This window comes from Lepisosteus platostomus, chromosome 12 (genome assembly GCF_059453375.1).
Source record: "Lepisosteus platostomus isolate fLepPlt1 chromosome 12, fLepPlt1.hap1, whole genome shotgun sequence".
NCBI classification, from domain to species: domain Eukaryota; kingdom Metazoa; phylum Chordata; class Actinopteri; order Semionotiformes; family Lepisosteidae; genus Lepisosteus; species Lepisosteus platostomus.
The window spans coordinates 38,101,996-38,124,400 of NC_142622.1; the positions used below are offsets into that span (position 1 = coordinate 38,101,996).

Here is a 22,405-nt window from a genome sequence, read left to right on the forward strand (position 1 = left end):
GGGTAAGATCCTTGGACCAATTACCTATTACCAACTGGCAAGATGGGTCCCAAGCCCTCATCTCATTTGTGTTCAGATGTACACTGTAATAACATTTCTAAATGTTGCTTTAAGTTTGGTTTGGTTATTTAAATCAAAATATATCATGCTTTTTTACTTAGAAGGTCCCTTTTTGTTAGACTTGTTTGGTTATGCTGGCTACTGTGTATATATTTTTAGAAAACTTTATACCCTGATGTGCTGTATCATATAAATTGTTAAGTTGTTATAACATCACAAAATCCCAATATGACAGATGAGCATTGCAAGAGCATTGTGTTAATATTATATTTTGGTTGTGACAACATTGTAACAAGTGTTTTTGTTACATTGATTGTCATCTCTGATCTAAAAAAAAGATACAAAAGTTAACTGGCAGTATAAAATGCAACTTTACAATCAACTTCATCACAGTTCTGAAATAAAAATGTGCTTTCTTAAAAGTAACTTCATTACTGACAAAATTAGGACATTAACTGGCACCCACTATACTGTATAATAAAAAGAAAAAAAATGGAAAACATTTTAAAACTTCAGACATTAGGAAGTGCTTTTCCAAACTTGGTGTGTTTATTTTTATTGTATACTAAGGTAATGCGACTAAAAATAGATATTTTTAAAGTCACAGACAGGGAGTTCAGATTGCAATTTGGGAATCAGCGGAATCCCCAAAATTAGTGAGAAACAATGTTACTAATGAAAGATTGTAGATTATTCCGAAAAAAAGCTAACTTGTCAAGTGAGGTGTTGTACTCCCAATGGTAAAGATACACGCTGGTTAATTTTACAGTGCGAGCTCAATTTATTTTCCTCTAGGAACAGCCACCAGGTCCAGATCACCTTAAAAACATTGCACATCGGTGACCAAGACAGTTAAATGTGCTTGCTTGCGTCTGCAGGCAATATTCGGTTAAGCTTTTAAAATGTATTTAGAGGAAAGGAGCTTCCGACTGACTATAAATAACATGTATTTATTGGGCAAAAAAAAGTAAAGGTTTTAAAATAGCACAAGGCAAACTGATACTAATGTACAAACCATACCTGCATATGGAGTTGAAAAAAAACTGACTAGCTACTTTGTTTTAACTAAATAAACACTAAATTTTGACAGAGTGTGGACCATGAAAACACAGCATGTCTCAATATAAACTTGTGATACAGCAATCTCTCAATTGATCCAAACCATCCGGATGCAACTATTGTCGGTGGCTTAATTTAGCGATTTGTTCAATAATTAATAGCACTGCGGGCCTATACTGTAACTGTATTGCGCTGGTATTCATTACTTCGGTGTGGGAACTTTCCACGTAGGGTAAACAGATGATGGTGTTTGTGTGTGTCTGTGTGTTAGTAGCAAAATCTTTCAAGGACATTATCTTTTTCGCATCAACGTCTGGATACACAGGGCAGCCTGGCATTCACAGCATTGCAGCACTTTTTATTGCGCAGGAAACATCAGTGCGGAGCTGCAACCTGTCATTTTTTTCTTGACTATCACTTTTAAATGAATGACACAGCTCTGTTATGGGGTACAGAAAGAATTTAAAACGTCCCAGTTGGTGAGTTCACATATTAGGACTACACAGGAGTTACTTTCTCCAGACACGCTAAACAAGTTGAATTTAAATTTGAGATAACGAACTGTTTCTTGTACGAAGTAAAAAAAAAGTTAGGTAATGCACAAATATCAGTCCTCTTGCGGTATTACTCATTCGTTAAAAATCTGCAGCAAACTCAGTTCATCACAATTATTTTAACAAATATGTTTCCCCTGGAAACGAGACGTATTCAAGGTGAAAATCAACACAGACAACGTACATTTCATGTATGACATTCTTAAATGATACTTTGGATTACTGACATTTAGAATTGAGCTACCGTACCTTTTGTGGGGCTTTGAGAAGCCTGTGGACTCCCGCAATCTGGTTGATGAGAGGGATATCTTCTCTGAATGTATATAAAGGTGGTCTTGTTGGTTCAGGAAAATTGGTGCTGTTAAAAGGATCGGTATCATCTAAAAACTGAACCCTGCATACGAACGTAGCCATGATGCATCCATGCAAGAACGGGGTATAACACGAGCAACCCGGTTAGAGATCCTCCGCAGTACTGCGTACACTCCGGTAACAACAACAAACGAGCAGCAGGTTGCAAAGTTTCACCAGCAGTGATCCTTATTTACGTTGAAAGTTATCCTGTGACTTGGTCTGTATCCACTTCCCATAGATAACTAGAATCAGAACTACGATAGTGCATTGAATCCAGGATGCCTTTTGTTTTGGCTGTCGTTTCTACTGGAGGTCTGGTGACCCAAGAAGGACAGCTATTTCCAAGGACATTTACAGGCAAGGTGCTGGCAGACTAAAGCCTGTATTAGAAAGAGTCTGGGAGTCTGCAGGAGAATTCTAGAGGGAGACAGAGCTCCCCCCACCAGCAGTACCAACCTCAACGCTGCTGAATAATGGCACATTTTTTTCCAAGTAAAACAGCGACCTCCAGTGGCAGAGTCATGTTTGGCAAAGTTTAGAAAATTATTTTCCAAGGTTTTGCAGCAACTTTATCTCAGCCTTTTGTACCTTTTTGCCGTCATTTTTGTACGCTGCAAGTGTGACAGTCTGTTCTTTACTAACATAACATAATTAAATTTGATTGTAAGTTCAGAATAAATAATAAATAAAAACATAGTATAATATAAAGGAAAACGAATTATTCTACAGTCATGATAATGCTTTGCCTCATACCAAAAACATTGCATACAGGCCTATCATAGACACACCATGACTGGTTATGCATTTCTAGATTCATCCACACAAAACATAATACAATTTATTTTTAAACCCAGGAAAAGATCTATTACAGAGATTTGTAATTAAACAAGACAGCCACGAATTTGTAAACTATACACAGGAGAGGCACATAAACAGTTGGAGAAGTTTCGAGAACAGAATTACAGTCAGGAACCTAAGTTATTTGACATAATTTGAAACAGTTCAGAATCAGACAACATGACAATAAATAAAAGAGTAGGACAGCAATGAATACAGACTGAAGATTTCTTTGAAGGAAATAAACGCATTTGGGATCATTTAAAAACAAATACAAGTTCCTTCCTCCATAATGTCACTATGTTAAATTTAAAAACAGTTTAAACTGGGTAGAAGTATTGAGACCAGTTAAATGTGACACAGGCATACAAAAAAACCAACATAGCAAAAGTTGGAATTTAGTATGACATATGTTCTTTTAATGTGTGACCACTACAGTTTTAATTTTGGTCCCGTTATGACTTTGCTTTGTAGGCCAGACATTTATTCGTAAATTGTGACCAAGATTACATAAGTGATGGTGCCACATCTGTCGTTTGTCAGCTGGATTCAATGGGCATGAGTCAACAAGGTGTCCTGGGCTAATCGGCAACCCCTGTGGTTAGCCACAGTAAGTCTCTCATTCTTCATAAACTGTTTAAGACAGGACTACTCCATCTGTATCCCTCCCCCAAATCTACTTCGTTATACAATTTTGCAGCCAACCAGCTATAGTATCAAATTACTGCAGTGGAGCAGATTGGAAGACTACAGGTTTAGGAGCTTGGTGTACACACTGTCGCAATCCTCAAGAAGCTCACGTTTTGAAAAATGGCGAAAGATCAAAGTGCACATTTTTGAGAAAGGCATATACTGTACAGTATGGATCACATCGTTCCTGTGCAGGGGCAAGATGGACTAGAACAGACAGGTCAAAATGGTGGAGGGTATAAAAGCAAAGATCATGCCGATTCAATTTTTTTCTTAACAAATGTTGTCTCTTGTTTCATCTTCTAATAACCAGTTTTGGAATTTACCGTTCTTTGTTACGTCTTGGCTCACAACACATGTTCCAGTACTTCACTGGGAGAATGAAGATGGGCATTGACCAGCCATTTCACCAATTCATCTTTTAAGTGCTTGAGGAGAGTTAGCTCTGACTTGTGGGTCAGTGTATTCTTCTCTGATGTCACTGTAAGTCTACAGGTTCCATGACTGTATAATACCAGCTCTGCCCCAAAATTGCTCTCCAATTTTCCATAAACTTGGGAGTCCAGAGCTCAGACTCCCAATGTCTAAGATAAAACGTCCTGTGAAGCAAGCTCATTCATTTGTTGAAGCAAGTATGATGCTATGCAATTCCTTTTCTTTAAACGGTTTCTGTGTTGCATTCTTTTCAGATGCAAAATGGTTCTCAGAAATATCAACATTTATCAGAGTATTTAGCAGAGTATGTTTCTTAAAAAAACTCTCTGTGGCAAATTCTAGTTGACATTAAGACTGTTGTCTCTGGTGTACCAGGTGTTGGTCTCCGTTCTTTCCATACTTGAGGTTACTGAGTTATTGCCAGTAAGATAATAAGAATATAGGAAAGATTACAAAACAAGTGGAGGCCATTCTTATAGACCACCATCTAAATAAAATGAATTAGCATCTAGCTACTGTCTGGACCCTGTCCTGCTGTTACTTGAAAGAATCCAGAGTATCAGCTGCAAAAACATGGCTTGGTTGACGACAAATGGGCTAGATGAGCTGAATGGCCTTGTCTCATTCATAACCTTTCTTAAGTTCTTATTTATGTGGCTGAATGCCAACCTGGAATCAAAAGAGACACAAGTAGAACATTACCTGCCTTCGTGGCCTTGCACTTTATGCAAGACCTTACCCTGACCCTCATGCAGAAAGCTTTGGAAACTGCTGTGGAAAATCTGACTCTATAGTTTTTTAGGGTTCTGATTTTCAAATATCACATACTGTACTTCTGGTGTTGTTAGCTACACCTATTGCAACCTTTTCTGCTTTCCTCTGTTGATAAAATGTAAACAAGAGGTCAAAGTGACCAGTGTCCTTGAGGGGATAGCTTTGTTGTTTTCAAAGTTGTCAGACCCACACAGTGTTTGTGTTGGTCTCCAGAGTTACCTCCAGGGAATTATCAGATAGTCTCCCGAGAGACACACAGAACAATGTAACCATGCAATACTGTATGACATTGCCTGAAACATGGCTGCTCTGCTGCAATTGAGCAGTTCTGTCTGGATATTAATTGCTGGTGTGTTTTTCAAACATTGACTTGACATGTCATGAGTAACACAATCTGCCTCAGGATCTGCCTCAGGATCATATAACTGTTTGTCTTGTCTTTCCAAAAAAGAGGTCTCTAATTTATAACACTAATTTCTTTCTGTCACTACCTTGACAGAAATAGTTCACAGAAGCATGCTTATCCATCCATTTTCTAACCTCTTCATCCAATTTAGAGTCATGAGAAGCCGGAGCCTATCCCTACACTACAAGCAATGAACATATATTGAAAGCAATATAAAGTACATTATGGATGGGATGCCTGTCTATCGCAGGGCAAACACTGACACAGACACGCACACACTCACACCAGGGCCAGATTTCCCAGAAGTCAATTAACCTACCAGTATGTCTTTAGATTGTGGAAGATTGTGTCTTTAGATTGTGTAATTATAATTACAAATAATGATTTTTCCTATTTTTTGCATTTTTCCAAACATTGAAAAGGGAGTGTTATCCATTTTGTATAAATTAATAGAAAACAGTAATGGTTATTTAATCTAATACTTGCACTCTATGAATACACTACGGTATGTTTGATCTGCCTTCATTTTTGAAGGATTCTTTATTAGCTTTGAGGTGGTAGAAAAAAAAATTGCAAACTGTTAGGCACAAAGATGTGTTAAATAATTAACAACTTTAAAAGAGCATCCTATGAGTAAAACCTTAGATTAAGAGGCTGGTGTTTTGTTGCTGTTATTTTAACTCATATAAAATATCCCAATTTTCCTTCCCAATTACACAGTAATTAGCTTTCAATAGGTATTTATTGACAAACTACAATTGTATTTGTTGTCAGGGATCTTACCAGAAAATACTACACTGCCTGCAGGCCTATGTACTGTAAGTATACGTAATGATACCATTGTTCCTGGGAAGGAAATCTCACATAACAAGAATATAGACGTCATGTTTGAGCTCATGAAGGCCACTCCAACTGAGAAACTGCAGCCTATCTTTACATTTCATCAAGTATGTAATGTAAAACTTTGTATCCAGTATATGTAAAACCTTGAGGGGGATTTGTAAAACCGGTACTGTTGTGAACAAGGAAGTAAATTCAGACTATCAAAAAATAATTTTGAGTAATTTGTTGCGAGACAGGTAACAGTTCAATAGAGATCCTGTGTGTAAGGACAGGAATTAATGTTTTTGTACAAACAGTGAGAATAATTCAATTCAAAATACTCTTTTCATCCCCAGGAGGGATTTTTAAATATGGAAGAACAATGGACATTCATAGTGTACTATCATTAAGCTTATTCTGAAGCAAGCCAGCAAGGAGTCTCCGAGCCTGGGACTGTCAAGCACAACCTTGAAAATAAAGTGTTTTTAGGCATCTTTGTAGGCAAGCAGATACACTGTACCTGATAATCGTTTTATTTTACATACTGTATTAGTAAAACTGTCAGGAGGTAGCAATGGATAGCATGACTTTCTGCAGAAATGTGTTATAAAAAACCATGTGCTACCACACTTAATTCTATTTAAGAATAGAATTCTGGTAGAATTCTACCGTGGTAGAATTCTGGCCATCACAGAGGACAGTCACCACCCCGGCCATGAGCTCTTCACCCCACTGCCCTCAGGCAAGAGATATAAGAGCATACGGACACTTACTGTACCACTAGATTCTTCAATAGCTTCTATCCACAAGCAGTGAGACTGGCGAACACATTTAGCCATCCCCCTCGGACCACACCTACACCATCACCATCTACCTCATTGTAATTTATTTATTGTACGTCTCCAGTCATTGTTTACATGTCTGTATTGTTTACATTCAAACTGCCTGCATGTTTACTTGCACATTGTCTATTGTTTGTTTGTACATTGTCTTGATGCACTGTTTGCACTTTGTTTTGTTTTTTACACTTGTTTTACAATCGAGAGACTTTCTGTAAGTAAGAATTCCATTGTACCAGTACCGGTTACATATGGCAATAAAGTTCAAGTTCAAGTTCAAGTTCGTTCAAGTTACATACTGTATCCATCCATTTACACTCCGTTTTTCCTGGTGAACCCAGTGGGACGTGCCTGGAACAGCTCCAGCGGAAGTAGACCGGGGGGCATCCTTATAAGATGCCCAAACCACCTCGACTGGCTCCTCTCGATCTGGAGGAGCAGCGGCTCTGCCCTGAGGCACTCCCGGATTGCCGAGCTCCTCACCCTGTCATTAAGAGTTAGCCCAGTGTCCCTGCGGAGAGACCTCATTTCTGCTGCTTGTATCCGCGATCTCGTCCTTTCGGTCATGACCCACAGCTCATGGCCATGCGTGAGGACAGGGACGTACCATAGATCAACCGGTAAACCAAGAGCTTTGTCTTCAAACTCGGCTCCCGCTTCATCGCCACAGACCGGTACAGTACAGTACAGCGGTACAGTGCCCGCAGAACAGCTGGTGCTGCCCCGATCGGCTTGTCGATCTCACGCTCCCCTCTTCCATCACTCGTGAACAAGATCCCAAGATACCTAAACTCCTCCACTAAGGGCAGCTGCCCTAACCCCCCCCCCCCCCCCTCCCCACCACCCTGGAAAGAGGAATAAACTCTTTTCCGGGAGAGAACCATGACCTCAGTCTTGGAGGTGCCGATTCTCATCTCAACCACTTCACACTCGGCCGCGAAGCGCACAAGTGCGCGATAAAGGTCACAGTCAGATGATGCTAAAAGGACAACATCATCATCTGCAAATAGCAGTGATGCCACCCTCAGTACCCCCAACCGGACACCCTCACACCCTCGGCTGCACCTTGATATCCTGTCCATGAACACCACAAATAGGAGTGGTGACAAGATGCAGCCTAACAGAGTCTGACACCCACAGTGGATGAATTCGACCTGATGCCAAGAATTCGGACACAGCTCTCACTGCCTTCATATAGGGACCGAATAGCATGCAAAAGCAGTCCCGATACCCCATATTCCTGCAGCACCTCCCACATCACATGCCGAGGGACCCGGTCATACAGTATGCGTTCTCCAAATCCACAAAACACATGTAGGCTAGATTAGCATACTCCCGGGCACCCTCAAGTGACCGTGCCAGGGAGAGGAGTTTACATACTGTATTTAACTGTAAAGGATATTGGAAAGGCCAAGAAATATAACATCATCCTGAACTAGTAAAGTTGTTAAAGAGCTGAAGATCCTTTAATTACATTTTACTTAACCTTTAAACACTTTATAGCCAACATTGGGACTGGGCAAGAGTATAAGAGAAAACGGGATTACCAGATAAATTAGTATACGATATATATAGTGTTTCCAACTGAGCCATTGTGCTTTTCTAAAGAGCATCTGTCACCCATTTGCAGTGGAAAACAGATGACCTCCAGACAGCGGAATGGTGAATATGTCTTGACTTGACAAAAAAATCATTTTTTTCCATCTGCAAGAAATAAAGATTTGGAAAAAAAGAATGAAAGCAACATTCTTGAACAGCCTTCCTAAAATTTCGCTGTGTTGTGCAGAATGAACATTTGTCCATAATACAGCTGTTGAAAAGAGCAGATTGATTCTAAAAGTTGCAGACATTGACATGGCCAACTTCATGCTACAGAAGGGTGCTCCAATTGCATTTTAAGCTCAGAACATTCTAACATGTTGTCATTTGTAATTCCTGTCTTAACTGGGTGTTTAAAAAGAAGGAAAACTTACAGATAAACAAATCAAAGCACATGTGAATAATCTATAATAACTAGTACTTTCACAATTTTTACATACTTTTGTGGGTTTTATTTTATCTATTGAAATAGATATAAGATGTATTTTTTGCCACATTAAGGAAAAGCAGCAGCTTGCCCTGATGATACTCATTGGAATCCAACAGCTGGGTAAAGAAGAGAAATAATTGTGGCGTAAAAGCTCTGTGGCAATTTCAGTCAACTTTAAGTGTCTAGCATGCTTTGCATTTCATACAGTATGTAGAAGATTCTTCATTCTCAATTGATTCCTTACTCCACATAAACTCCAGCATTTTTTTTCAAACCATTATGATGTTAAAGAATGTTTCTTTTTCCTTAAGGAAAGAAAAAAGATTTGCCTGATATACTGTACAAGTATAACCATTTGAGTACATTTGCTCAAACTAAAAAAGTGAAATGATTGCATTCATCCATTTTCTAACCGCTTTATCTAATACAGGGTCGCACGAGAGCCACTGTCTATCCCAGCAAGCAATGGGAGCAAAGCAAGTTAAAATTAAATTTTTTCATTCTTGAGATTTATCATGGTAGGAAGCACATGCTGACATGAAACCAAAGTTTCCTTGTTAAAGGCAGTGAAGCAGTGCAAAACATTTTTGCACTTTCCCTAAAAGGCCCTGAAAACAAACTCCAACCTCCTGTGTGTCTACAACTGCCTTTTTAGTCCCTGTTTGGGATATAATGTTTTTCTAACCTCAGTTAATTGCACAACACATGACTAAACCTAAGATGAAAGCAAGCAACATAACAGATTTATAGACCTGAGAATGACTAAAAAGAGCAAATTACTTTGAGTATTATACATTTATGAGTAACAGGCTTTGAAAGTAGTTCTCAATGTAGCATTGTGTATAGGTCATACGAAAGTCCTTTTTTTCTCTATGGACTGACAGAAGAACTTTGTTTTACATTTTTATAATTAATTAGCAAATGAAACTGTTTAATTCTTTTGCATTTTGAAATTCCACTTTAAACTCAATCTTTATTGACATTAAGAGTTATAAATGTTAACTGTTTACCTTTCTGTGTTTATAGTTTTATAGCTATGATATATAGCAGGCTGCCTTCTGTCTCTTTATCTTCCCATTGTAGGATTTTAATTGTTTTAATCATTTTTAAAATGTAATTAAATATCGAATTTAATTAGGGGGCAGCATGGCCCTGGGTTCAATTCCAGAGCTGGGTGCTCCCTGTTGGAGATTGTACAGTATGTTCTCCCCATGTTCATGTGTGTTTTCTTTCTGGGATCTCTGGTTTCCACTCACACTGCAAAAACATACTGGCTTCTGGGAAAATTGGCCCTGGTGTGAGCGTGTATAAGCCCTGCAATGCACTGGCGTCCTGTCTGGGGTGTATCCTGCCTTTTTCCCATTGGTTGCTGGGATAGACTTTGACTCCCTGTGACCCTGAATTATATTAAATGATTAGAAAGGGGAAGAATGGATGTGTGGAATGCAAAGACTTATATTACTTTTTTCCCCTGAAAAAAAGGAAGTACAGTATTTGAACTCAATCAGTATAATTATTAAATATAAAGGACAAGAGTTACCTTTTTCAGTCTTCTGCCGGTTTCATAGAAACCTATTTAATCATTTGGGAGTTTCTCTAAACTCTCTAAATGCTAGAAAGTTCATTCCAGTGTGCACTGTAATAGAATAGGATTGTAAAATGCTTTACTTGGTAAAAGCTTTGTTTTATACTGCCTTGGATGGACTGGCATCTTGTACAAGATACAGTCCAATCTTGCACCCTACGCTTTCAGGAAAGGCTGACTAGTTGCCAGGAATAAACAGTTTTCTGATAAGAGGACCATGGAATGGGTTTAATATTACCACACATTGTAATGAACCTTTCTTTGAAGGCACTGTTTCCATCTAGTGGTAGAAAGGAGACATGTTTGCAACATTATTTTTTTTAAGGACTGTCTTTACTTTGACAGTACTACAGGTCACAGTATTCAGGATTCAGTATTCTTATTCAAGATAAGATCACTTTATTAGCTATATACAATTTCTTCCATTAGGAATTTGTCTTTTTGCATACCCCAGCTTGCTCTCCATGAGACACACAGACAGGGAGAGAAGCTTGGGGTCAGAGTACAGGGTCAGCCATTTATAGGGCGCCCCTGGAGCAGCTGGGGTTAAGGGCCTTGCTCAGGGGCCCAACAGAGTAAGATTCCTCTGCCAACCATGGGATTTGAACGGGCAACCTTCCAGCCACAGGCAGAGATCCTTAGCCACAGCGCCACCGCTCTGCATTCATTTCTCTGTGACTAAAAATATGTCTAATACATTTAATCGGAGAGATGAAAGAAGAAAAGAGTTAAAAATCAATCCTTGGGTCCAATTAAGACTTTAGTAGGTTTAATTAATTAGGAAATCACACAGAACAAAAACCAGAGGACAGAGGTATATTGCACCAGGATTGTCAATCAGTACATGGAAAAGTGTTTCATCATATCACAGTAATGGAAGGCAATCATCTTTCTTAGTGATTGCTATATATTACTGTTGTGAAAGATGTGCAATAGACATCAGTATCTCGGGAGTTTGTCATTGTTGTTAAGAATCTCAACAAGAATATTAACCACAGGGTATGTTTTTTTATAAAGTGAAATCCCTCTATCCACTTTTGATGGAAAAGAAAGAAAAGAAAAAGGTTTTAATGGATTAATACACAATGGAGTGGGTACATCATTATTTTATAAGGTTTGGGTTGTGTATCTTACCTTTGCCAAAAGGACGAACAGCTATCCGCTTGAAAGAAAAATAATTCCCCATTGAAATAACATAAAAAGTCGATTCTACAGTAAACCTTGTTTACAAGTCTCACTAAATGTCATGACCGTTTTTGTCCAAATGAACTGTGATGTTCTACACTGCATCTTATGGAAGTAGCTTCCTTGTTGTGAAGCTGGAATTTTAATCTTACTGCTATGCTAAAGCACTAGCTCATTATGCTATGATATTATAGAAACATTAACCTGTTTATATTACATATTGTCTGTCTTACTACGGGGTGCTCTTAGCATGCAAATTGTATGTTCTCCCCATGTTTTCCTGCGTTTCCTCCAAGTGCTCTGGTTTCCTCCCACTGCCTAACAACACACTGGGAAGTTAATCAGATTCTGGGAAAATCAGAGTCTCTGTGTGCCCTGAGATGGCATCCCATCCAGGGTGTGTCCTGCCTGTTCATGTTGTTTACCACGGAAGGCTCTGGCTCCCCTGCTAGATAAAGTAGTTTAGAAAACACTTTTGCAGCAGATTCAAGCGAGGTCAAGCAGAATGTTTTTATGTCAAGCAATTCAATCATCTGGAAGCATTTAGAGCCAGCCAAAGAGTGTCAGTCAGCAGTCAAGCCAAACTTCAGCTTTTGTTGAAGTTATTTGTCATTGAATATTATGGGTTAAATATTGTCTGAATAGAGCTGTGTTTTTCTTGAAACAATCTTGAAAGCTAGTCGATGGTCGGCTGTTGTTTGTACTGGAATGCCATACACTTATAACTGGGAGTAGCAGCATACAGTACTTCAAACTTATACTGTATACAGTATAGAAATATATTTTAGGTATAATCAACAGCCACCAGGGGGCAGAACCACAATACATGTATCAACAGCTTGAAATTTGTCGGCAAACTTAAACTTTTCTCATGGGGTATGATATATAGTATGATATGGCGATACATGTATTTACATAGTCACATTTTTCTCTTATCTCTCTTCTTTATGAATAATCTCAATGAGAGAAGTACGTTGTTTCTAAATTATTTTATGATAATTTTACAGAAAATGTATATTATAAAATGTGTTGCTTTTCATGGTCTCCTTCTCCTTCAGAAATGCACTCCAAAATTATAATTTATCTGATTATTAATTATTATTACTACTGTTGATGCTATTTCTACTTCTACTATGACTACTGCTGAGCTGTATGTGTGTGCTGAAATAATTCCTCCTGTATTTAATAATACAAGTCTGATTTTATCATCTGCTTTCACAGCACTGGAAGTTCAAAGTAAGAGTGGTTTCTCAAATTAGAATTCAGAGTTTCTTTTCTGTGAGTCAGGTAAAAAAGAACAAAAGGTAAAAGAAATTAAGTTGTTTTTGACATTTTTGGAAAAAATACTAAAAATTACATATTTTGTAGTTAACAAAACAGCTGTTCTATTAATGCATTTCATCTTATTAAATGTAATGAGTACAGAAAAGATATGACAAGGTTCTTTTTGTATCAAGACAAACATATCAATTGAAGAAGTAAATGGAAAAATGTAAAATCATTGTGGTGTGATGTGAATGTTACTTTTCGTTGTGGTGGGATATTAAAAAATAAAACTATTGTAAACTTCGTATTTGCTGTATACTATACATTAATTAGAACAGAACAGATGTTCATATGACCTGTGTAGATCTATCAGTTTATCCTATTATTGCAATGTACAATGTTTATGAAACCATTTCAGGAAATGGGGATTGATCAACTCTGTCATTGTTTCATAAGGTTGTACATGTGAATGTGTTTGGTTTCAAATTAAATTGCCCTCCAACCTCTTCAGTCCAGACAGGCACTACAATAGTGGTGGCATGACTCAGGAAAGAGTTTTACAAACTTCTGCAATAAAATATTTTCAGTGAACAAGATCCTTTTATTCAGAACACAGCTTGGCATCCAATGAGTCAAATCTCTGAAACAGATTTCTGTTTTCATCTATTGTGTAAGAACCATTTAAAGGTTAGCTGATTAACACGTTGATATACTGTAATAAAGTCACGTTGTTCTCTCCTCAAAGTGATAAGGATAAACTTTCACAAAAAGCTAGATTTCTATATTCTTAACTAATTATCACTACCACAGCCTGGTAATCTTATTTACACAGCTATTGCCTAAATTTGTTTGATGTTCTATCTGGATACTTAGTAAAAATTTCCTGAGACAGCATTTATTAACAGATGGTATTTCAATTTGTACTTTTTTTCTGTGTCTGCTCCATTAGGTGCCAAGTATTTTTTATCAAATGTGCTTTACTCTGAATTCAGTTAATAATGTGAGAAGAGAGCTGGAGAGATCAATTTCACAAATGCATGACTTGAAATTACAATTCAGTATTTACAACTGAACTGAACAATAGTTTTTTCTTTCTTTCTTTAAATTCATCTAGTAGCCTTAATCTTCTATTATACAGTAGTCTCAGGCTTTTAAATTTTAGGATTAATTAGAATTATTAGAAAACTAAATAAGGCTACAGCTGTGTTCTGGGGAAATTTACTGTTCTCATTAAGTGTGTGAGGCAAGAAATGACCCATAGTAATCTCTGAACTCTTAAATGAGATTTTTTTAAAAGCAAATGTAACATACAGTAAGACACATTCACATAGCTTGCCAATCCAAATGCCACATTAAAACACAATGTCCCAGGTTCATATCTGCTTAGAAAAATCCGATTATTTTAATCCTACAATAAAACCATCCAGAGGCAGTGCTGTAGTAACTGTAAAAACAAATCAAATTATATTCTTATCAAATGATTTGACATGGAACATAACTTTTGCAATTATATTGCAGTTACCTTGAAGCTACAGGTGAATACAGCAGCATGGGCGTTCCTGTGCCATTTACTTACTTAGGTAAAAGAGACACTTCTGCACTCCAAGTAGGGAAGATATTATTAAGTTTTCTGTTGTATTACAAAAGTTAATTTGGTATAGTCAACAGCATTTAGTTTTAATAGTTTAAATAATTGTTTATTGCATACATGGGGTGATTTTGTGTGTTTAAAAAAGGGTTATTCAACCAGTGATCCTTTCATTCCACTCCAATGGAGAATTTTGTAAATGGGATAGTTTAAAATCCCATTAATTTACAATTCTGGTTGCACTAAACACTAGAATGGATTAGAAGAGTAATAGATGAGTAACCATGGTTAAAGTATAACAAAGGCCCCCTAAGACTTTAGATCATTTTTAATGTGAGAGGTCTCCTTTCTCAGATGGAGCAGATTCACCTCTTGAGCTGTTGACTCAGATTGGTTTCATATAGGTATGAGGACTGGTATTATTAATTTTGTCTAGGTTTCAGCCTAAGGACACTCTCTGTTCTTATGGGCTGCCCTGCCCATAACTGCACATTGCACTTCACATGTGTCTTCAAGGCAGGAGAGTAAGATAAAAAATCAACACGCATGGACATCTTGAGAAATGCTTATTAACAGATTATTGCTTTGATGGATAACTTTAATTTTTTTTATAGTACTGTAGGTTTATCATGATGTATCACATGAAATATCAGTGAAAGCACATGTCAGCAATACGAAATCAGTATAGCTCATAGATGGTTCTTTTACAAAGTACTTGAAACTGTTGCAGAGCAAAACAAAACAAATTTTATTGCCAGTTCCAATTTACCTGTTAACCCTTATAGTTGACCTTTTCTTGATAATAAGCAGTGTAGTTGTCAGAATTTGTGCTTAATGCTACAGTTCATTAGCTCAGTGAATGATAACCTGGGCATAAAGAAAACCATCCAAAAATCTCAGGAAAAGGTATAAGTGTGATATACTGAACAATGCTTCTTAAACCTGCTGCGATTATAAGATTTAATTGACTTAATTTATTTATTTTTCTAATGTACCGTTAGTGTTTTCAGAAAACAATCAGATCACATTTGTCATATACTGTACACCAATATTAATGAATTTCCATAAGTAGTATTTTCTCACCTAAACATAAATACCTTATATAATACCTGAACATAACATATATAAATATTTCCCCCTGCTCTTCCAAGACTTGCCATTGCCTATATTGACTTGCATGCTATATGCTGATTTGCGTATTTTATATATCTTTTGCATGTATGTTTACTTTATCCTATTAAATAAGAAATATATATTAATGCCATATACTGAAATAAAAAGATAATATCTTTAAAAACTACTTTGCTTATACCAGATAAAAAAGTGTCACAGATTCCCTAAAAAGAATGCCACTGATGCTTCATCTTAATACCTTAATTAATTTCCAAGAAATTAGCATTTTTCCCAACTGTCTTTACTTACTGAGAATTAGAACTGCTTCCAGGGAACCTGACTATTGTACCTATAATACATATATTTATTATATTTCAAATAAAAACAGCAGAAAATCACAGATTATGACAGTGTGAGCTCTGTGTTATTTAAGCAATCCACCCCCACCCCAGGGAGTTAACTATCTTAGTTATTACACCACCAGTCCTCTCATTTAAACTGAGTCATTTATAACCAACCATGCATAGCTATGATGATGCCAAGAATGATGGCCCTAGACGCAAATCTGCAAATCCCCTTCTAATCTCAGTAGTTATTCACTTATTTTTACGGTACAAGGATCAAGTAAAGGCTTATACCATCCTGAAAAGAGAAGAAAAGAAATACTACATTTCAGCTGTGGAGCCTTCTTTGGGTGTGTATACAGAAGGTACTGCCTCTTCAAATTGTTCACTTATTTTTTCTTGACAGTGTTCCTCCATCCCTATAAAATCTCATTTAATTTTCTTCCTAGTCCTTTTTATACATTTTGTCCAGGGATCCCCAAAGATGCCGAGATGGGAATAAGTTTTGGAATTAATTTTCCTCTTCCCTTTCCACTTTTCTAAACAAGGGTATTCCTTCCTCTCATCTACTGCTCTTGCTAAAGAAAGACCTCAAGCTCAGACTTTCAAAGCAACAGAAACAGATCTGGTTTAAAACAGAGTAGTGTAAGTCTGGAACATTCAGTACAACTCAGCAAATGTTATTGAAACGCGAATTCCCAAGCACTCAAACAAGCAAGATGGATCAAGTCCCTCTCTCATTTATAACCATTCTTGTGCTCTCCCAATTTTTATGGTCTCACTCCAGCTAGGAAGATACTGACTGTTTTGGAAGTATTAATGTTCCCTCCACTGGATCCTGCCTTTATGGATGCTTCCATCGCTGTCAAATCCTTAATGCACAATAGGTCTCTAAGAGAGTTTAAACTGCCATATAGCGTTTTAATGGAAAATGCGTGGCCAAAAGTGGTCCTTTTGTGGGTCAGCCTTAAATCTACGATTTCAAAACATTTGGGACAGTTTCATTTTGAACACTGAAACAGAGGATTTGCTCAGATAAGGAGTTTATTTGAAATTGAAATGCCATTTCCCTGTAGTAATGTTCGACCTATCTAAAAAACGTCTTAAATTGATCAGAACTGTTGATACAGTATATTGATATATGCTCCAACTATTTACAAATGTGATGATATAACAGACCTGTATGACATGCTGGATTGTGGTTTTCCCAGACCAAAGTAATTAAGGAGCTCACTTAGCACTTCCAACATTTTTTCCTATTTAAAAAAAGAAATATTACAGCTTGAAAAAAAGATACATTTAAGCTTTTTCAAATATGCATTGTATTTTTGCTTAATACATATTTTTGTAGCCCAGGAACTTAAACTAAAAAATGCACCAATAAATGGAAATTTCTAAGTATTTCGCCTTCCTTCCTGAATGCATCGGTAGTACAAACATTTATACTGTAGTATTTTCAATTTTGCAATGGACAGCAAAGAAAAACTGAAATCTAATATTTTTCATTTAAATATACAGTATCTACAGGTTATCTGGAGTTAGTGGAGCTAAGTGAATTAAATTTCACTTAGCTCCACTAACTTCATTATTTGCATTGGAATAAAAAAGGCTTTTCTGTTTTTCTTGATTAAAAGCTAATTCAGGCAATTGGTGCTGTGCAGAGTTGCAAAATCATCAGAGCCAGATGGCCTTTGTATAGAATTTTTCTATAAAAAGTTCCCCCCGCAGCTTTCACCCTTACCTAACTCTGTATTTACAGTACTGAAGCTGTAACTCTTCTATTTTACCTTCTACTATTTGTCAAGCTACTACAGTAGATCATTGCTGCTGATAAAAGATAACCACCCTACTGTCATGCCCTCTGCAGCCAGAGGGCACTCCTACTCTGTCCTGTCCCTAGTTTCCTGTGCTTTGTTGTCCTTCCGGTGTCTCTCTCTCTGGGGCTATATATTTCCGGGTCACTCATTCACCTTCGCTCAGCATTGACGTTCCACACATCCGCTGCCTGAGGGCATTGGTTTCTATATGACTCCAGAACAGCTGAGCCCGGGCTAACCCCCGTTCCATCGCTACATATTGGGTCTTTTTCTGCTCTCCTGCCATTCCACACGGTTTGTCACATCCGTGACACGTACTTCGCAATTCCTAACATCCTATTTCCTTTTTTAATGTGGATGTTAAAATCCTTCCTTGTCAGTTTTATTACTGTGCAGCAAATACTAAGAATCTTTTGTATTGGTACCCAGCTAAATTATTAGAATCAGATCTGGCCTGGTAAAGAATTCCTCATCCCTTCTGGCCTTGAAGTGCCCTTTTCTACCCCAGAGTATTTTTCAGCTCACCCACAACCCCACAGTACAACACATCCTCTGTACTTGGATTCAGTTCAGGAAGCATTTTGTCTTTATGAAACTCTCTTTGCATTCTCCTCTTAATACTAATCATTTAGATATTTTGATCAATGCCAATTGATATGTCAATTAAGGAATATGATTCTGTATATTCCTTAATTGGCATAGAAATGGGGTTGTGACAATTCAAGATCTGTTTGAAAATATTTTTTGTGTAATTTAAAGAAATAAGAAAGAAATACAATTTCATATATACAGTATAATCTGATCTCACTTTTTTGCACAAGTAAGGCACTTTATATATACCCTGTTTATCCAGTTCCCTTTGCCTCTCCCCAAAACTGACAGAGATTTTCTTCTTGAACTCTCACCTTATGATACAAGATACATAATATCTAAGATGTATTCACTGTTTCTTTTATTACATTGTCTATCCTTGTCCATAGTTGAAACTTTGTGGGAACAAGACCTGGAAACAGTAATTCAAAAAGTCCATTGAGTGTCTATTTCAGCCTGGGTTTGCTCTTTCTCCATCTGTGCCTTGCACAGTCCAATAGAGTTTAAAATTATACCCTGCTTACATATGTCTAAACCTAAGCTTGCTAATTTTCTTCTTTATGTGGACTCGACATGTAACATATGTGGGTAACCTCCTGCCACTCTCAGACATACTGTATGTTTTGGTCTTGTCTGAAGTTGGTTCATATCTTATATCCTTGATAAAAACGTGACTACTTATTTTATTGCTATTTTTGGTGTGCTGCCTGATAACCTTACCCTATCAAAAATATACAGTAATCTAACAGCCTGGCTTTTGCATCTCTACTTGCAAGGAGCTTTATCCTCTTCAAATGAAAACAAGCTGCCCCACCTACCATTTTTGTTCAATATTCGTTCAGAGATACGATGCAGTTTGATGGAGAAAATTCAATACACACTCAGAGGGTCCACAATTAAGCTCGTTAAAGCTTGGCAAACACTTCTGAACTATTTTAAGACTTTGAGCCTCCCATCTATGGCCTGGACCTTCATCTGTTACTAACTTCTTGTAGTCCAAGAAGGCCTACTTCTGCTGCGACCCACTATGCCTTCTGCTAAAGCTTTTTCTAGATCTCTTCGTCATTCCTTCTCCTCCTCCCCAGGCTACTTGCCCCCTTCTCTCCCCCGAAGAAGGCTCCACAGCCTAATCGTTGTGCTTCTTTTCTTCTATTTTCAGTCTGGAATAAACTTTTGCTTGTTCCTTTGCAGCCTAATCAGTATTTTGCTCTGTGCAGACAGGGGATCTGTATTTTTTTAATTATTTTATTATTCTCAGATAACATACTGTACCAACGTCTTACATGTTCTTTAATGTATAACTTATGCAGCATGCACTTCTGTTGGTTTAAAGAAACAGTAAAATTACATGTTAAAAAAAGACAGTAAAAATAAACACAATTTGACTCCTAGATTTTTTAATGATCCTGCTACCTCATTACTTTGATATAGATGGAAACTTTACAAAAGAGCTTTTAAACATTTAAATGTTCTCGTTTTCATTCCTAAAAGGATAAAGTGACTCCCGTACAGATCTTGTGCTTGTTCTGAAGTCAGCTGTTTGTTTTCTGTCTTCAGCATGTAGTCATTTTGGTTCGATGGCAGTGAAGCAGTGAAGATGTTCTTTAAAGTCAACTTATTATGACCCTAAAACAATTTGCATATCAGCGTGATAGTGAAACATTCATCCATCAACATTTTTTTAAAGTTTCACCATTTAATTATTATTTTTATGTGTAGAAGCGGTGGCTGCAGAAGTAGTTGTGAGGAATTGATATTTAAAAGCATTGCATTATGTCTTAAGTTTGTTAACTAAGAATGAGCAACTCCTGCCAACTTCACAACTAATTTTTAACTAGCAAATGATCCAAAACCACAAGTAATCAGAATAATTACCATTCCTAGTGCGTAAGAGGGAAAAACCATGCGCACTGGAGGGCTGGAGTTGAAAGAAGCTTCTTTATGGAATATCCATACTAACGTTTACACAAATTACACTTTACTGTCCTAGCAATGAAACTCTGTTACAAATTCTACAATACTAACTATTAAAAGACTATGTCTTTTATAGTTTTGGCCACCCAACATACTAATCCCTCTTATATGATAAACACCAATGTAATGTTGTAGATAAGTGACCAACACACCTCCACACAAACATTTAGTGTTACACTGAGTCAAAGTCATTTTGAAAAGTGTTTTTGTCTCACTTTTGTATGTTCACAGTTTGAATATCTTCCCTGGAATGATGTTTTCTCTTTAAAGTGCATCTTTGTCTATCCTGTCTCAGTAACAATACCAATAGTTTGCAATAGCAGTGCTGTTCAGTGGAAAATAACACAAAATGGAGATAAGCTTTAAGTGGCTTAAAAAACATCCTTATTTGAACTGTTGCTGGGTTACCCCCAGTATATCCGTGACCATTTTACTGATAAGGTAGTCATATTGTACACGTATGAAAAATAGATAGATGTGAGAAGTTTTTTTTTAAATAATTCCTGACCTGACAGGCATACTGTATGTGAAACTCCAGACAGGTCTGTGCAATTCTGTCACCATATTTCTGTATGATTCTGGGACAGGCATCCAAGCCTCCTGTCATTGTGCAGGGAACCACTTTCTTTCTTGCAGACGCAGAGAATTACTGGACCGCACTGTTCTTCCCTCATCTCACCAGGCACACAGTTGCCCACCAGAGGGCAACTGAGATCCCTGCCTCACCAGTGATGCCACACCAGTTGGTCTCATTCAGCACCTCCACTGAGAATGCACCCCTACCTTAATTGGACTGTAGCCTCGCAGTCTTAGTATGACTTAGTATGTGTGGGCCGGCTGTCACAAAGGTTGCATGAGCAGCCCAGGAATTGTGAGCAGCCACTGTCAAACTCAACAGCTATCAGGACTGCCCTCCCCGCTGTTAGCAGAGGAAGATGTGCTGCCCAACATCGTGTTCTGCAAGGACTTTGAAGATGGCACTGCTTCCCTGGCTGCAGAAGATTTCTTGGCAGCACCTCTATAATAATTGGTGCTGCTTGGTCTACCTCCTCCCCTATTATTTCTTGTCACAAATATGAGAGCAAGTTTTCCCAGCCCATCTTGCTCAATGGGCTTGTACAGTAGGGTCTAATTAATCTGAGGATTTTCTTGTTTCAAATCTGAGGATTTGGTTTCAAAACACAGCTTTTCATTTAAATAAGTGCCTACTGCTCTCCATTTTAATTACATTTTTCCTTCCATTTCCTCCTTCTTCTTTCTATTTCACTGTTGATTCCTTTACAGAGAACCAGGGTTATGAGGACAACCTTAAATTCTGTGTAGAGAGATGTTTACTGGAAAGATAGCAGATGAAGGTAAAGTATAGGTAGTTGCCAATGGTATTGTGTCTTTAGTTTGCTCATGCATTTACAGTGGTAATGTAAGAGCCTCTCTAATAGGTATTAGAAAAGTTGTAATTCAGCTGAAAGACCATAATTTATGTTTTGCTGGGTATTGACAGGCATTTTTATAAATGAAAGGAGAAGCAATTTTTGCAGAAGGGCTTGTGACAGTCATACTGGCATCCTACATTATCCCTATTTAGGTCAAACAAAACAATTAAGAGAAATCTAAATAATAGAACTAAACAAAGAAGTATGATGTGCACTGGGATAAGGAAAACATCAAAAACATCAGGAGTTGATGCTGAACTGTCAAAATAGCAGTGGAGAAATGTGGTATGGACACATGAACTGAATTTCCAGCACCATCTTAAAAACACCTTCCAGATTAAAGAAGAAAACTGATAATGCTCTTTACCTAACCTTGTTCTCAGTGAGCCTTTCTGGGACGAGCTTGATAAACAGTGATATTTTCTAGATCTAGGAGATTATTATAACTGATAGGAAAATTTAAAAACAACATACTAATAAACAGAGTGATGTGAAAAAAGGTTGCAAAGCTTATAAAAAAAGCTAAATATATTCCATTTTCTCTGTCAAAGTCATGGAATGTTCAAGTTGCTTAATGCTGGTTTTACTCTCACTGTTCTTTCAGTAAGCCTGTCCAGAATCCCACCTCCAGTTCCATGTGAGTGTTAAAC

General features: G+C 37.4%; 1 protein-coding gene across 5 annotated transcripts in view; it reads right to left on the reverse strand.

Annotated features, from left to right (window-relative positions):
* Positions 1-2,422, reverse strand: part of fhod3a (formin homology 2 domain containing 3a) — a 244,989-nt gene extending 242,567 nt beyond the window's left edge. For 3 of the 5 annotated variants that reach the window (XM_088601869.1, XM_088601867.1, XM_088601866.1), the window contains exon 1: positions 1,923-2,421. In XM_088601869.1, coding sequence (XP_088457995.1) covers positions 1,923-2,087 — 165 coding nt within the window. In that variant the 5' untranslated portion in view covers positions 2,088-2,421. Of the gene's footprint in view, positions 1-1,922 lie in introns of all 5 variants that reach the window. The other 2 variants (XM_088601865.1, XM_088601864.1) reach the window with 1 other exon arrangement.
* Between the last annotated feature and the right edge of the window lie 19,983 nt (positions 2,423-22,405).